This window comes from Stylophora pistillata, chromosome 13 (genome assembly GCF_964205215.1).
Source record: "Stylophora pistillata chromosome 13, jaStyPist1.2, whole genome shotgun sequence".
Classification (NCBI taxonomy): domain Eukaryota; kingdom Metazoa; phylum Cnidaria; class Anthozoa; order Scleractinia; family Pocilloporidae; genus Stylophora; species Stylophora pistillata.
The window spans coordinates 8,917,678-8,933,717 of NC_142531.1; the positions used below are offsets into that span (position 1 = coordinate 8,917,678).

The 16,040-nt window shown below is 40.5% G+C and overlaps 1 protein-coding gene across 1 annotated transcript; it reads left to right on the forward strand.

Moving 5' to 3' along the window:
- The first annotated feature begins 4 nt into the window (after window positions 1-4).
- LOC111332392 (large ribosomal subunit protein eL6) lies at window positions 5-5,084 on the forward strand. The gene is made up of 6 exons (XM_022937712.2): window positions 5-75; window positions 482-688; window positions 2,050-2,181; window positions 2,814-2,862; window positions 3,303-3,481; window positions 4,889-5,084. The coding sequence occupies exons 2-6, from the start codon at window positions 482-484 to the stop codon at window positions 5,039-5,041; spliced, it is 720 nt and encodes a 239-aa protein (XP_022793447.1). The 5' UTR covers window positions 5-75; the 3' UTR covers window positions 5,042-5,084.
- Window positions 5,085-16,040: the final 10,956 nt, after the last annotated feature.

Genomic DNA, 16,040 nt, shown 5'->3' on the forward strand with positions numbered 1-16,040 from the left:
TATTGCAGGCGCAGATTGCTTTCAATCAAGGTCTCCCGGATGTAAGCTGTCTCTTCGTTTGTGGCTTTTGGAAAGGTGAGGGGAATGATTGAATAGTTACTCAAAATCAACCTCCATCCAGCCTCCGTTACGACATCATTCAACCGTGCTTAGTTTACGCCTTAACGAATAACCAAGTTATCGAACTGTAACTCTATTCTGAGCAAATAATAAAGAATCACACGTTTTTTACTCTTGTTCTTTCTTACGATGATCGACAAAAATAAGGATGGACAGGTTTTGTAAATAACAAAGATTTAAAAAAGTTTCATTTGCATCATTATGATGATCGTTTACCCCCTTCCCCGTCGGAAATTAATGTTTTTTAATTATCTAATACCTTTTTTCGCGAAACGATTCATGCCAAAAATCTATCCATCTGAAATTGTTCCCCTTGCAACCAAGAAATTGTTCGTAACACTTTTCACGTGCACTTTTGTAGATGGCAAAAGTCCACACACCACGCAACAAAGATCTCGCCCCTGGCATAGGGAGGTACAGCAGATCAGCTATCTACAAAAAGAGGGCTCTGTACAAACGCAAAAAGACAGGAGTTAAGAAGGAAGTTGTTGAAGAACCAAAAACTAGAGTAAAGGAGGTTGGAGGGGACAAGAATGGTTCCACAAGAGTAGTTCCAGTGAAGAGAGAGGTATGTATCTTTGATGAATATCATTTAAACCTGTAACTCCCAAGATCTCATTTATAGTTCTCCTTACTTTCTTTTACACAGTCCTTGTGATGTTAGTGCAGAGAATTTGGTCTTGAATCAACCAATAATCCCTTGGGCCCAGTTGTATTAAGGGAGGATAATGCTATCCAACAGATAAATGGCTATCCAGTAGATAAGTGACAGCTAAACATGCTGCACTATACACTGGAGTAAGATTTTTCTAGTGGATAGTGTTATCCAACCTTGAAACACCCAAGACCAGATTTATATTTTTCCATATTTGATTCCATTCATCAAACTTTCTAAGCTTTAAGACGAAATTTCAAGAGTTTTAACTTAAATAATCACTGAATTGGCCAAGTCGCACATTCGCAGCACTTTTTCTTTACTTGATTTATTATTGTAAGTCAGGTGGCTCTCCCATAAGCCACTGGCTTCTTGGGTCTCTTCGCCCTCTAACTGTTATCGCTGTAATTAATTATTGTTATTGTTAAAATAAGGCAAATAAAAGATGATGATGATGATGATATTCTCATCACTTGTCTGCTTGATATTGTATTGATATTTTATGAGAAATTGTCTTGTCTCTCATGGGAGTTAAAGGGTTAAAAATAGACTATTGCCATATATCTGTTCAGTGATAGAACAACAAAGATTTTGTTTGTGACCATAAATATATATTGGGTCCAACTTAGAGCCATTTAAGCCTGGGCTACTGGGTAAGGGTTAAAATGGAGAAGGACCTGAAACATATTATGGTCCAAGAATATAAACTCTATTGCTATTGTTATCACTTAGGAGGGGATTGAAAAATGAAAACTCACAACAACACGGTCCCAACAATGGCATAATTGCAAAATCCCCTCTTAATTTTGCGAAATGGACCACAATGCCCCACCAAGTGAAAACTATAGAACATAGTTGATACAAAAATGTGGTTAGAACAAGAAAGTGGTAGGCAAAATGCAGGTGATTGTGTCACAGATATTTTTAACACATTTTGATAAGTTGATGCTTTTCATTTAATATTAAAAAAACATGACAGAAATGAGGTCAACTAACAATGTTCAAGACTAAAGTGAAACCTTGAGGGGCAGCCAAGTGGTTTCACTGAATATGTCAAGGAAATGGTTTTGACCTAGTAACTGTCTGCATTCCTGGATGTTGTGGAAAAGTAATTAGTTCAAGTGTTGCCTCTATTAAGAGTACACCCATTTTCAGTGTAAAGTTCCCTATTTTAGTAGCACTGATTTTATGGTTCGTGGGGGTCATCTAGTTTGTTATTTATTTCAAACTGCAATATAATACTTTTCTGTGTTGCTCTGTTGTAAATGTTTTAGTCTCGCTACTATCCAACTGAAGATGTGCGACGACCTCTGAGGAACAGGCGAAAGGCTAAGCCCACTAAGTTGCGCACCTCTATCACCCCTGGAACCATTCTCATTCTCCTTGCTGGACGTCATCGAGGCAAGGTTTGTAAAAAAAAAAAATGGTTGCAAATGGTGGAGCTCTTAACTTACATCTTAGGTAGTACTTCTGAAGCAGGTATTGTGGAGATTTATTAGATAGAAAGACAAGATGGTTAGTATAGTTTCACCTGTAACAACAACCCAGGGATTATATGATGACAACTACAAGAGCTGAGATCTTTGTTTGTTGTATGTGAGTGTGTGTTTGTGTTTGTGTTTTCTTTTTTGGTTTTTGAGGTGCAGTCAAATCTTAATTATCCCAATTTTTTTAATTATCCAGACACCATTACCTGGTCCCATTTTATTTTTTCACAAATATCATTCAGCTGTATTCAAGATTCCCATCAAATAAAGCAGATGTACTGAAACAATGTTGCTGCTATTGCATTAATGCAGCTTTATTAATATTCATATTTTCAATTATCCATCCCAAATGTTCACCCCAGGGGACTAGTCAGCTCAGTCCCCACAAGTCTAAATAATCAAGGATTAACTGTACCCAGAATTAGTTCTATAGACCTTTCTGCTACATAAAGAAATGTGAAGGGGTAGAACGTAACGTTACTGAGAGTCAAAACCTCTGTTTTATTTAATGATGTTTTTTTTTTTAAAACAAAAAAACTCTGATTTTGTAGAGAGTGGTCTTCCTCAAGCAGCTTGCCTCAGGTCTTCTGCTAGTCACAGGTATGGCTCATTATTTAAAACAGGTTATTCGTAAATCAGTGGAAAAGACATTTTGTGGGCCACTCATATTAATTTTAGGTCTTGAATACTGAGTAATAATATTGTTACCACCAGTCACCAGCAACTTCAGCTACAAATTTAGTTGTCAAATTTGTTTTTTACTTGTTATGGTGGCTGAAACAGTGGTGGCTCGAAGTGCTTCTAAGGCTTTTCCATCACTTGGAGGACTCACAGAAAGAGCAAATTGAATAGTTTGATGTAGCAACTAACCTGTTTTTCTCCTTCAAGGGATATGCAAGTTTAACACAACACTTTATAGAAAAGTGTGTTGTGTTATTTGTACCCTCTGATCTTCCGAGTGCAAGCATGAGCCAGTTTACTAAAATGATTCCTTTTCTCATGCCCTGGTTTGTTTAAATATGTTAACTGTTCTTCTGCAGGACCTTACAAGGTGAATGGTGTTCCTCTCAGAAGAGTGAACCAAGCTTATGTCATTGCCACCAGCACCCAGATAGACCTGAGCAACTTCAAATTACCCGAACGTCTGTCTGATGACTTCTTCAAGAGAGAGCCAAGGAAGAAGAAACGAACAGAGGACATGTTTGAAGATGCTCAGGAGGTAGATTTACCTGCTTTCATTCCTCTAGAGTTATTTTGTCGAAGGTGCTGTATCAGAGTAACCCTCATGGGCACCTACACCTGTGTAATATAAAAATTTTAAGAACCTGTCAGCTACAAAGATGACTAAGAGGGAATAACGTCAACTTGTGGAAGTAATAAGAAAGGCGCCAGTAGGAGCTAACAACCTATTTCATCCTTAACACCCCTAACATATTCAGATTTAGTATAATTTCAGAGCTGAGCAAAGAGTTTCCAGCAATCTGATTAGTCGAGCGGTTCCTTATATGATGCTATATAAACCGCTCCACGCAGTTTATATAAAATGTTAAAATAAAATGTTGATAAATGTTACTAAAATGTTACGATTTTAGAAATCTCTCTGTTGTTCAGCTCTGAATTTATACTAAAACAATTATTCGCCTCAGGCTCGGTGAATATTGTTGAATAATCCCCGAGACGAAATCGAGGGGATTATTCGATGATATTCACCGAGCCTGAGGCAAATAATTGTTAAATATGGATTTCATATATTCGTTGTGTTTGATTTATCATCTTACGGGTTTATGACGGACTAATTTGATGACTTGCTCCCAGTTGGCATGTAAGCTCAATTGGTAGAGCACTGCACTAGTATCGCATAGGTCAGTGGTTTGGATCCCATACAGGCCTGATTTTCACTATTGCTTAAATAGTGCTCTTTACTGTGAGGATTGTGCACAGATACGTTTCTATAACCACAGTTCAGGGATATGAATTTCATAAATTCGTTGTGTTTGACCTCTAACGTTGTTACGCATATTCTTCAAACTTTTCTCTTTACATTTGCTAAGGTGTTGACTAGGAGAATACGTGACAGCTAGTCACTTTTAGGGTTCAAGGGGTTAAGACTGTAGCACTCAAAACATCTTGAACTATGACTGATTGTGACTCTGTTTACAGAGACAAAAGATAAACCTTTCCTTTAACATACATCACCATAATGAAACAACAAATCTATTAACTCTGTTCATGTAGTGAGCTACTTCTTTTTTTTTTCCGAAGTTTTTTTTCCGAAATTCTGAATTTGACGAGGATTTGTTCAGCAATAGCAAGCCTTCCAACATATGTTATTTCTTTGCACCCCTATGTTGTCCAATTTGTAACTTGTTGCATATGTGAGGCATAGAGGATGAGTTAATGCAATGACTTGATTGGCAAATATATCCCTCACTCACTCACACACTTGGGTCATAATGACGATGGTAAATTATATTAGGAGAGTTGTCGCTTTGATGCCTGAAGGTGACTTTCATCTAAGAGTGTGTTTTACACTCACTGGCACACTTGGTGTGTTTTCTGCCTTTTTACCAAACAATAAGTTCATCTATGAGTATTTTTGTTCATGTTTGTTTGTCTTTTAATAAAGGAGAGGAAACCAAGTGAAGAGCGCATTGAGGACCAAAAGACGGTTGATGAGCAAATCCTCCCAGAGATCTCGAAAGAGGCACATCTAAAGAAGTACCTGAAAACCTTGTTTTCCCTCCGAAAGGGACAGTACCCTCATTCAATGAAATTCTGAGCTTGTTGGTGTAAATTACATGAATAAAAGTTGGCAACTCAAACTTTTCACATTTGATTTGTGCTTCTTTTTTTGGGAATGAAAAATAGGGACCCTAAGCAACCACGACGGCGACGGCAACAAGGACGTGGAAAAACAAGAGATCTAATTCGCAGAACAATAGCTCAGCACGTGCGTTTTGAAACTTTGTACATTCCTTAGTTGTCCTATGCAAAACAACGTGAAATCGCCAAAATCTGCGTCGTCTGCGAACCGAAACCGCGACGGCAAATTATTTAATTTTTATTTGGAACTCAACGCTACTTTTATACGTCACGTTTAAGTTTAGCTGTGGCGCCATATGAGACAGTAAGCTCCTGCAGCCATGTTCGAAATTCTAACTAAGAGTAGAAGTTCATTTTTTAATCGGAGTCTTCCTTGGCGTTGCCGTCCTGACTGCTTAAGGTCCCTAATATCACCTCATTTGGTAACTGGGTACAACACTAAAGCTTCACTCGCTTTGCCTAAAATTCATAATGTCAACCCCTAATAACTTGGAAGGTTGAGCCTATTCAAATGAAAATCACATTGGATTGGCCTTGAAGTAGAGTGTAATTTTGCCTTAAATGGCTTGAGCCTCATGATTTTTGTATTTGAAGTTACTGCTTACGGGTTGAGGGAGGAGGGGGAATAAACCAGAACATGGCTCACGATAGTAAGAATCAGACCTAAAGAATCACTCTTTGCGCCTTTTCAGTGCATGAAGTACTTCAATGTAATTTTCCCTAATCCCTCCCTGTTGTAGCCGGCTGCACAGGCTAAGGTGCCCTTCTCGTAAATCTTGGGTAAATCACCTCTAAAATCTAAGGATTGTAGGTGAGTAGAGTGACCTTTTAGAATGGGTAGTACAGGCCAGCTATTCCGTTGTGTTTAGGCCGCGAACCTAATTTGATTTCTTCAGTTCGCCTTGCGTCCGTGGCCTTGACTTGTCCTCAACTCTCCCAAGCTCCACCAACAAACTACGTACTGACAAACCAAATTTCCGTTTCACAAACCAGAGTTGATAGATTAACCCTGCACAAACCAACCTCCCGTTTCACCAGTTTCCAACTGTGTACTTCCCTCTTCGCTCAGACAACTTCTCGTAATTTGACCTTCGTTCGGACTTTTCTTCTTAATTCAGTTATCATCACTTCTTCGTCAGCTTACTATCTGACAGCTCCTCTGTGCACATACGTTCCCCGGCAAATGGATTATTTGTCGTGAAATAGAACGGTTTTCTGAATGACTTTTCAGAGATGATAATGTGCTCTGATCTTGAACGAGTCTCTGTTCCTTTCAAGTCCCCAAAGCCCTTCGCTCAAAACTAATAAAACCTCTCCCACCATAACCACCCAAAAGTCTTAAATATATGTGGACGCAAGGTGCAAGGTGACAGAAAAAGGAAAGAAAACTATATTGGATAAAGATATCTTAATTACCAAGCGCGAGGGCCGAACTGGGAGAAGATCGGCCTGAGGTCTTGACAGTGCGGACCGAGCGCAGCGAGGTCCGTACAAAAAATACCGAGGGCGGTATTCTTCCGGTACGGTCCCGAGCAAGCTTGGTTAATAAGAGATTTATTATACGACTGAAGTTCAAAGGGACACAAGTGCGGTATCATTCGGGACCATTCTGGACAGTGCCCGGTGCAATACTGAGAGAATATTGACCGGCAAAAGAGCATTTTGATTGGTTGATTTTAGTTATTGGCCCTCTGACTGCCTGAGTCGTGTAATAAAGGCTAATTACAAAACGGGTTATGCAAGTACAGATTACGTAATAGGAACACTGCACTACAACATAATACATTGATCCCAGGAAAGTAAAAGAGGGGGATGAATAGGGGTATGCAAATCCGCCACGATTTGATAACCAAATCCGTCAGTCCGTTAAGAAGAATTGTTAAATCCAATTCCGTTCGCTACTTGCTTCGTAAAAAGGTGAAAAACATACCTTGAGCTGTTGTGTGTTAGCTAGGCAATGGCTTTCCCATCGAGCGAATTGCAATCGGTGGGGTACAGTGTCACGGATAAGGCCCGGGGGGACTCCCATTTGAAACAAACGGGGTGCCCGTCGGAAATTTTAAAATTAACCCCTAAAGGAGACCATCTGGGCGTGGCTTAAGCAAATTTTGACCCCTAAAAGAGACCGCTCATGTTCATGCATTGTCTCTTTGGTACTTGGTAAAATAGAAAACTAGTTAATGTTGAGGTCATACGGTAAACAAAACAAGTTAAAAAGAAAATTTTACTTCTGTTTCTCTTCGCGTAATTCTGTATTTCTTCGCGGAACCCTAAACGAGACCTTGGCAGCTTAAAATATTGGCGCTTTGCCTGGAACACCCTAAGCGAGACCAAAATCCACACCCCTAAGCGAGACGACGAGCATCCCCGTCTGTTCATATGGGAGTCCCCCCCCCCCCCGAGGATAAGGACGCGAACACAGCAGACGTCACAGTGCGTTACTATTTCCCTGATGCGTGACATGCAGAGTCTCGTCCGTGACAAAAAAATACACATACTCAGAAAACAACGCATTTCTGACGATCGTTCAGACCCACAATCCGAACTTCCTCACATGCAAAATTCAAAATCCGGACCTAAAAAATTGACAAGACCGCGAACTGTTGCAATTTCAAAATCTGCAAATCCGTTAAAATTTTGCTCTAAATCCGAAATCCGGACAAAATAATTCTCAGAATCCGCCGATCCGTTAGCCTATTCAGCCCCCTCGTAAAAGAATGAATTACATACACTTAATAAATTCTTTGGTAACTACCATGCTTTCATGACAACTTCAAACATTTTTGTGGGTAGTACACTATAGAGAATTCTATCCCGTTCATATAAAACAGGCATATCTGCAATCAAACTGATTTGCGCTTGCGAGCGTAGATCCTTTCGTCGTTCAGGGGAACGAGGGATGAGAATGGGTATTAATTGATCAAAACGCATCACGTGCATCACGTGACCGTATATCCCCCCAAACTAAAACTAGAGGATATCCGAGGTTATAACCCACCCATTAATTTTGGCGCGATTTCATTGGTTACTTTACGTCACGTGGTGCAAAATCACAGGACAGTTATCACGCAATAACCCCCGTCCGCGTCCATATTTGTCCTCCGATTTTTTCCGTGTCGTGTCTTTTCCCGCCAATAGTAATTATTTTAATGTATTTCATTGTTTTCTTTGGTCACGTGGTTTTTAGTTTTCGCAGTCAGTCACGAAATTTTAAGCTTTGCTTTGCTTTGCCTTGCCTTTCGTTTCTCGTCCTTTTGTGCAGTTGATTTAAAGTTTTTCGAGGGTAACTGTTGCGGTGGCACGGTTGTTTTTGAGTCGAGTAAGTACAGGCTGAGTTTTCCGCTTGTGGAGCGCTGAATGGGTCGATCGAGGATAATAAAGAACGACAAAGAACTAGAGGTTTGTGAATGATCTCGTGTTTGGATTTACATACATCACATTCCGTGAAAAAGAAACATGGTCAACACAAGAGTTTCAACTTTTCCGTTCTCCTATTTACGAGGGTCTCCAATAGGGTTCTTCAATCCCGCCATCCCGACCGGAATTTTCCCTCAATCCCTCAATCCCGACGCCTTCTACCGGCTAATCCCGATCCCGGTCATATTTTCTTAATTCCTTACCTCAGCAAAAATGATCCTTTTGAAGTTCCGTTTCAGATTCCCTCACAGCAGACCCAAGCACTGACTATTACGTTGAATTAGCTGTATCTCTCTGCACTAAAACGATGATCTAGTTCATTTGTTTTTCATGACTGGTTTTAAACCGGAGTTTCGTCAGTCAGTGAGTCATTTTTATGGTTTTTATAGCTGGTTTTTCTTTTTTTTCTTTCTTTTTTTCTGTTTTGACTCTTTTGTTCGATAACACCTGCCTCCCGGATCACTTCGATCCCTGAAAAAAGTGTCTCTCGGAGATGATAGCGATCAATGAAGAGCATTAAGGGTACATATGAGTACGATGCACCACGGCAAATTCACTGTTCACTACACATATGGTAAGTCCCCGTCAATCGCAACTCAGAAGACAGTTTGCTCATTCACAATTTTCAGCCATGGGAACGATCATCTGGAAACTCCATAAAATCGAGTACAATTGTGCTCAACAGATACTGAAACATATATTCTTTTCGACCCCAGTTTAACCAGTGCTACATGTTCCGGCTCAAAATGCCGTAACCAAAGCGTACTATAATAGGTTGAAATAAGAGCCTGTATGGATTTAAATTTCGAACGAAAACTATTTCTGTTTTCCTTTGAAAAGCTACGATAAAGTTCGAACCTCTCTAAGTGGTGTCCTTTTTATGTCGCCGAAACGCTTCTGTAAGCCATTTGAGCGATTTTGACGCGTATAAAGAGTACGCGTCACTGTGTTGTAGCTTTCAAAGGAAAAACAGAGATAGTTTGAATTTGAAATCCATACAAACTCTTATTGTACGCTTTGATCACCTACGGCTAAATTAATGCGAAATGTTTATTTGATCAGTGACTGCTATCATCTAGGAGCTTCTTTAGCAATTCGCTGCAATTAAACTATAATTCTGCTATTGAAGCAAACAGTTCTTCCCGAAACATCATAGTTAATAGAGGGGACCTGAATGATTTAGGGCTACAATTACGAGTTTAATTACGGGAATATCCTCTTTGAACTTAACAATTTGATAGCGAGTGAGTTATAAAGAAAACAAATGTTATTCAAATTAAAGAGAAAGCTTTCGCCGAAACATTTTTATTTGTAAAGGTAGTTAAAAGGCTTCCGAACAAATTTTCAAACATTTTTTTGAAAAGTAACTGTCCCGATGTGACACCTGTCAATTGAAGAGGAAAGAAGCATACGCTTTTGAAGAAACAGCAGTACTGGTGTATGGTGGCCTAGGAATGCCATAAGAAAATTGTGTAGTATCTTGTTAGTTTCCCGTTATTTGTTATGTTATTTCATTTTATTTTTAAACTTGAAACGAAACAAAATTTATATCGAGATACTTTCAATCAAAACGTAAAATAAGAATTTTTAATTATTAGTTAAATGGAACAAAAATAATCTTATCTTAGCCTAGCAGTGCCATAAGGTTTTTCTCAAAAAAAAAAAAAAAAATTCGCTCGTGGCCTATCGATACCATAGCCCACAATGCACTTGGGTCATGATGTTTTCTGCAAAGATGGCGGAAAATCAAATCAGGAAGGCGACTGGATGCAAGATCAAACGCTTAAAGATGATTTATCAAAGTACGTTCGGCAAAACTGGAAAAAAGTGAGTGAGATTTTAGACATAAGAATCGAAGTACCCAATGTATACATGGAGTGAGCGAACTTTAGCACGCAGGCTGCAGTACTTTGACATTGAGTTCACGAATTATGAATTGGATATTGAAGATGTGAAAGAAGCTGACACGCGAAATGGATGCTCTGGGACAGCTGCTTGGCTATCGTTCCATGCAACAAAAGGTACGCGAGATTCACGGGCTAAATGTGCCCCATGATGTTGTTTACGCTGTGATGAAAGAAGTTTCCCCGGAAGGGCTTCAAGCTAGAGGTGTGAGAAAAGCAAAGCGGCACCAGAGAACCAATACTTTTGTTCCTGGTGTAAATAGGCGTTTATCCGTTTTTTACTTGAAATGAAGCCGCGTTGAAATAGCTAGTAGGTGTAGTTATAATACTATTTTCTTTATTTTCTGGATTCGAAAGGGAGTAGACTGCACTATGTCTTTAGATGGCCATGACAAGCTTTGCGGATACCAGAAGGCGATGTTTTCTTTGTGTATTTACAGCGCACAAGACACGTACAGTGCCAGGATAATTTTCTTAAGAATTTGGACTTCAAACAACAACCCTAAAATTATAGGAAAATTCTAACTGGATTATCTTTATGAATGCCGTGGTAAGATGTTTGTTGCCCAGCTACTTCCGTTGGTTAAATAAATGTTCAGTTTGTTACATGTAAGATATATGTGTTTGTTTTTGCCAGGTAATTGCTTCGAGAGAGCTCCTACTGACCCCTCTCCCCTACTATAATTTTATCGCGTCAGCGATCGTAACCCTTTAAAAAGGTAAATGATTATTTGCTGTGTCCTCCTGGCTGTGTCATTCTATTTCACTTTACGAAACGGTTACGACCGCTAACACGATAAAATTATACTTACGATGCAGTGAAAGTGTGACCGGAAAAGGGTCTGACCACTTCAATTCACTGACTGCAAATTCTTGTAGATGGAGCGTGACAACATTTGTTTCTGGTTCTGGCCCACTTTCAGCATTTGACGAAGAGAGACAAAACGCGGTATTACGGACGATTTTATAACAGCTGTAGCCGCACTATTGCACTCTCCTGGGCTAACTGGCACACGTTTATGAAATGGCCGGACGAAGACTAGTCTCCCTCGCAGCCGTTTTTTTTGGATGTCACGCACCGCTCCCCCAAAAGAACGGCTGCTGACAACCGAACTACATTCCTTTCTCATTGTCCTTGCGGTTTGGTCGCGGTCTATTGAACAGACCAATCACATACCAGAAAATCTGAATGACGTTAGGTTTCACGCGAAAATGTGAATGTGGCAGATGATCTAGCTATCATGTCGGGAGAAACACTAAAGAAATTTGTCGATGAGAGCTCGAAATGTTTCACATGTTCATCCTTGTGCCCTGGTAAAGACAGAGTATATATTGTTGGGAAAACTTCTCACAATTTGGTTGAAATTATAGAATCTACGCTTATCATAAACGTCAACTGCTACGCCAACGACACGAACGCTAGATTGTTTGAGCGGTTGTTAAAGTTTCAGCGAGCAACTGAGAAAGTAGAAGAAGCTAAAAACTGAACTGAAACTCTTTATTCGCACTATTTCAAGAGGTTACAACAGATTATAAAAGTCAGAATATATAATAAACAGTAAATTACATCAATAATCAAAAGGAAATACAAGACGACTTTCAATCTAGGCCAAGGGCTAAACGCTTGCTTCGACCTACAGATGGAGATCAGGAGGAAAAAAGCGCGTGCCTGCCCTCAACAAACTGGGCGAAGCTTCGAGAACACTGCAATTTAGGTCGGCCAACGTCTCCTACACTACTTGTACTTCTTCATTTGCCAGTCCACTGCTTGCTGGAGCGAACGCGATTAGTTATGTTCGTGGCTTCTTATCACCGGTACAGGAAATCGGCCCGAATTATCGAGTGTTTCCGCACGTTGGTACAACGCAACAACAATAACAATAATATGACCACTTTCATCGGTAACATGGTCAAACACGAGCGGGAGTGCTTGATATCTTAACGATTTCCCGGATCCTGTAGGCAACTTAACAAAAACATCTTCTTTCTCGACTAAAACTTTTTTAATTGCCAGCCTCTGGTGAGCATTAAGCTCGAAAATTTTGAACTTTGACGACGCTATGCGAAAAGCTCCTTCAAGCACGCCATTTGTCTTGTGTTTTCCACATGAGGATCGCGATAGAAAACGATATCTGATTGGACGAGTCTTAAAAGGTGAGTCTGGCGCGAAAAGGTTCCTGAAAATGGAACGCGAGCTATGATTGGCCAATTCGGAGAAAGGAATGTAGTTCGGCTGTTAGCAGCCGTTCTTTTGGGGGAGCGTTGCGTGACATCCAAAAAAACGGATGCGAGGGAGACTAGACGAAGACTGGTTGATCGGCTTTTTGCGACTGCTCATATTTCAGAAATCTGATGTGAATGACCTTCGACCAGTCTTTGATCTGACTTTCATGGGTGTACGAGGGCCCGCGTTCGCCCGCGTTCGCCCGCGAGGACATCACATTCGTAATTTGTTCCAAAATGCGACTTAGGCCCTGTTTACAAGCAGGTAGGGTAATCCTAGTGCTAGGGTTACCCTAGCAGGTGGGTCAAAGGTAGCCCGGGTTTACAAGCAAAATTTCACACATAGGGTTACCCTACCACCCAGGACAACTTACCTATGCTTGGTAACCGCACGCATTGTTATCAATGTTCAAAGGGTCTGAAAACAAGTAAAAAGTTGTCCCGGGTAGGCGAGTTATCCCCACCAGAGCGTTTACAAGGCAGCTAGGGTTACCCTAGCGCTAGGGTAACCCTAGCGCTCAGCTAGGGTTACCCAAGTGCTAGGGTAACCCTAGCTGCCTTGTAAACACGTCGATGAAAAAAAGAAGAAATGTGGGAGCGTTAGGGTAACCCTTCTGCCAGGGTAACCCTAGCACTATGGGTAAACAGGGCCTTACAGGCCTCCTTGATATTCTTTAAAGTTGGTTCTTTGTCGCATGGCACGAGGGTTAAAGGCCCAATGCGGTTGTACTTTTGGCGCTTGCCTTGAACGTTTGCCGATAGTCTCTGCACAGTCAAAGTGCCTTCAGATCCCCTGGGGCTAGCTTTAACGCTCTTTGCACCTACCCGTCTCTTTCCTTGGCGCTCCTTATAGTCGTTCCATTGCTTACGTTTACCCGATATGATTAAAACAGGAAATTACCATGGGAAATCGTGTAACAACACACTGGAAATGCTTCAATCGCACATCGCTTAGGAGCCACGCAAAAGATCACCGAGGAGGATTGTGGGCTATAGCATCAATAGGCCACAAGCGAATTTTTTTTTTTTTTTTTAAGAAAAACCTTATGGCACTGCTGGGATAAGGTAAGATTATTTTCGTTCCATTTAACTATTTATTAAAAATTTTTATTTTAATTTTTGATTTAAAGTATCTTGATATAATTTTTTTTCGTTTGAAGTTTAAAAATAAAACGAAATAACGTAATAAATAACGGGAAACTAACAAGATACTACACAATTTTCTTATGGCATTCCTAGGCCACCATACTGGTGTGACAAACACACACAAGTTAACTGATCATGCGACGATTTTCTCGTAAAGAGAAAAACAATGATCTTACGGAAAGTATTTTTTATTTCCAACAACGATTAATCTTCGAAGATTTACCTCTGTTCCGTTTTAAAATGTCACGGAAAGTCAAATTGTAAGTGAATGCGAATATGTGGTTTGGAGTTGTCAGTCTGCCTGTTTGTTTTCTGTAATGGCGTGTGTAAATCGGTTATTCTTCCACCGAAAAGCTGAAGTCAATGAGACTCTTTCTACCTAGACACAAGGAGATTTAATGCGACTTTTACTCATCGAATTCCTGCGTTTCTGCCGTGAAATTTACGACGAAAGTGTATTTTAGGATTTTGAACTGGTGCTGAATAAAATTCTCTCTTAGCCTAAACTTATAAATTCGTTTGTGTCTGGTGCATGTCAAACCCATGTGTAGCTTAAAGGTCAAACAGGGATTGTCACTCAGTAAATTGGCTCGCCATTAAGTCTTGTGATCGCCTTCGTATGAAATTGTTTTTGTTGTTGTTGTTGTTGTTAAGTCCTCGTTTTACTAGTCCGCGTTTTATTAGTCAGCGTTTACTAGTCCGCGTTTTACTACTCCTCATTTTACTAGTCCGCGTTTTACTAGCCCGCGTTTTACTAGTCTGCGTTTTACTAGTCTGCGTTTTACTAGTCCGCGTTTTACTAGTCCGCGTTTTACTAGTCCGCGTTTTACTAGTCCGCGTTTTACTAGTCCGCGTTTTACTAGTCCGCGTTTTACTAGTCCCCGTTTTACTAGTCTGCGTTTTACTAGTCTGCGTTTTACTAGTCCGCGTTTTACTAGTCCGCGTTTTACTAGTCCCCGTTTTACTAGTCCCCGTTTTACTAGTCCACGTTTTACTAGTCCGCGTTTTACTAGTCCCCGTTTTACTAGTCCGCGTTTTACTAGTCCGCGTTTTACTAGTCCGTGTTTTACTAGTCGGCGTTTTACTAGTCAGCATTTTAGTAGTCCGCGCTTTACTAGTCCGCGTTTTACTAGTCCAGTCCAGTCCAGTCCACGAAATACCATATGCCCTGGCTTTTTTGACTGTGTTTACGCGTGTTTACGCGATGTGAAAATTAATGGAAGGGTTATAAAATAAATAAACCCCGTCCTGGCTTGCTGGTATGTCGGCTGATAATGTCCTCGGCTAAGAGATTGTCCTCAAAATTTAATATTTGCCCTTGAAGTTCGCTTCTCGGCCAAATATTTATTTTTCGGACAATCTCCTGCCGCGGACATTATCAGCCGACATATATACCAGCCGCCCGAAGGGGTTCATTTGCTAAACATACTCTTAAAGATAAAAGATATTCCCAAATTTTCAACATTACGTCCAAACATTTAATTCAAGATGAGAAACACGGTGTGGTTGTTACAGAAGAATGAAATTTTTTTTTTCTTAAAATCGTGGCAGATAACACTGAAAAGTGAACATCCCACGCCGTAAACGGTTAGCTGTTTGTAAACATCGTTCCCGCGCGTTGAAAAATATTTTAGCCTCAATTTGGCGCGGAAATATACTCCTATATTTTCCTTGGACATTAGTCTGTCCCTCGAAGCTCACAGATTTCCCCGAGTTTCGCTCTCGGAAAACAGTCATCGTGGAATAATGCCCGTGTATAATATCCGTGCATTTTTACAAACTGAAGCCTGAAAGAAGAATCCCTATCGGGCGAATACTCTCCTACAGTTATACACCCTTTCATGAGTAACTTACCTTGTCCTGGCTATTGGGGGCGTACCACGAATACTCAAAATCTAGAAAAAACAAATCCGTTGCAAGGAGTTCAAATATGGAGGGCGCACGGTACAAGTTTGGAGGTAGGCTCTCTTCTTTGAACAATATTTGGGAGAAAAATTTTCTTTGGGTGCTTATCGCCAGCTATTACTAACTGGGCAAACCGGTGCATTAATACAAGAATTGTCTGGCTAAGTGAGTTAGGAACATTTATCACAGGGTGGGGGGGGGGGGCGGGGGGGTTTGCCTGAGCCTCTGTAATATTCTTAGTTCCCCTCACATTGGCAGTTTATTATATTCCCTCCTTAGTACTCCTTTGGTGGCGATTGATCCGCACTCCGTTCCCTCTGAAAACCATGCGAAATCATAAAATCGTCCACCCCACCCCCA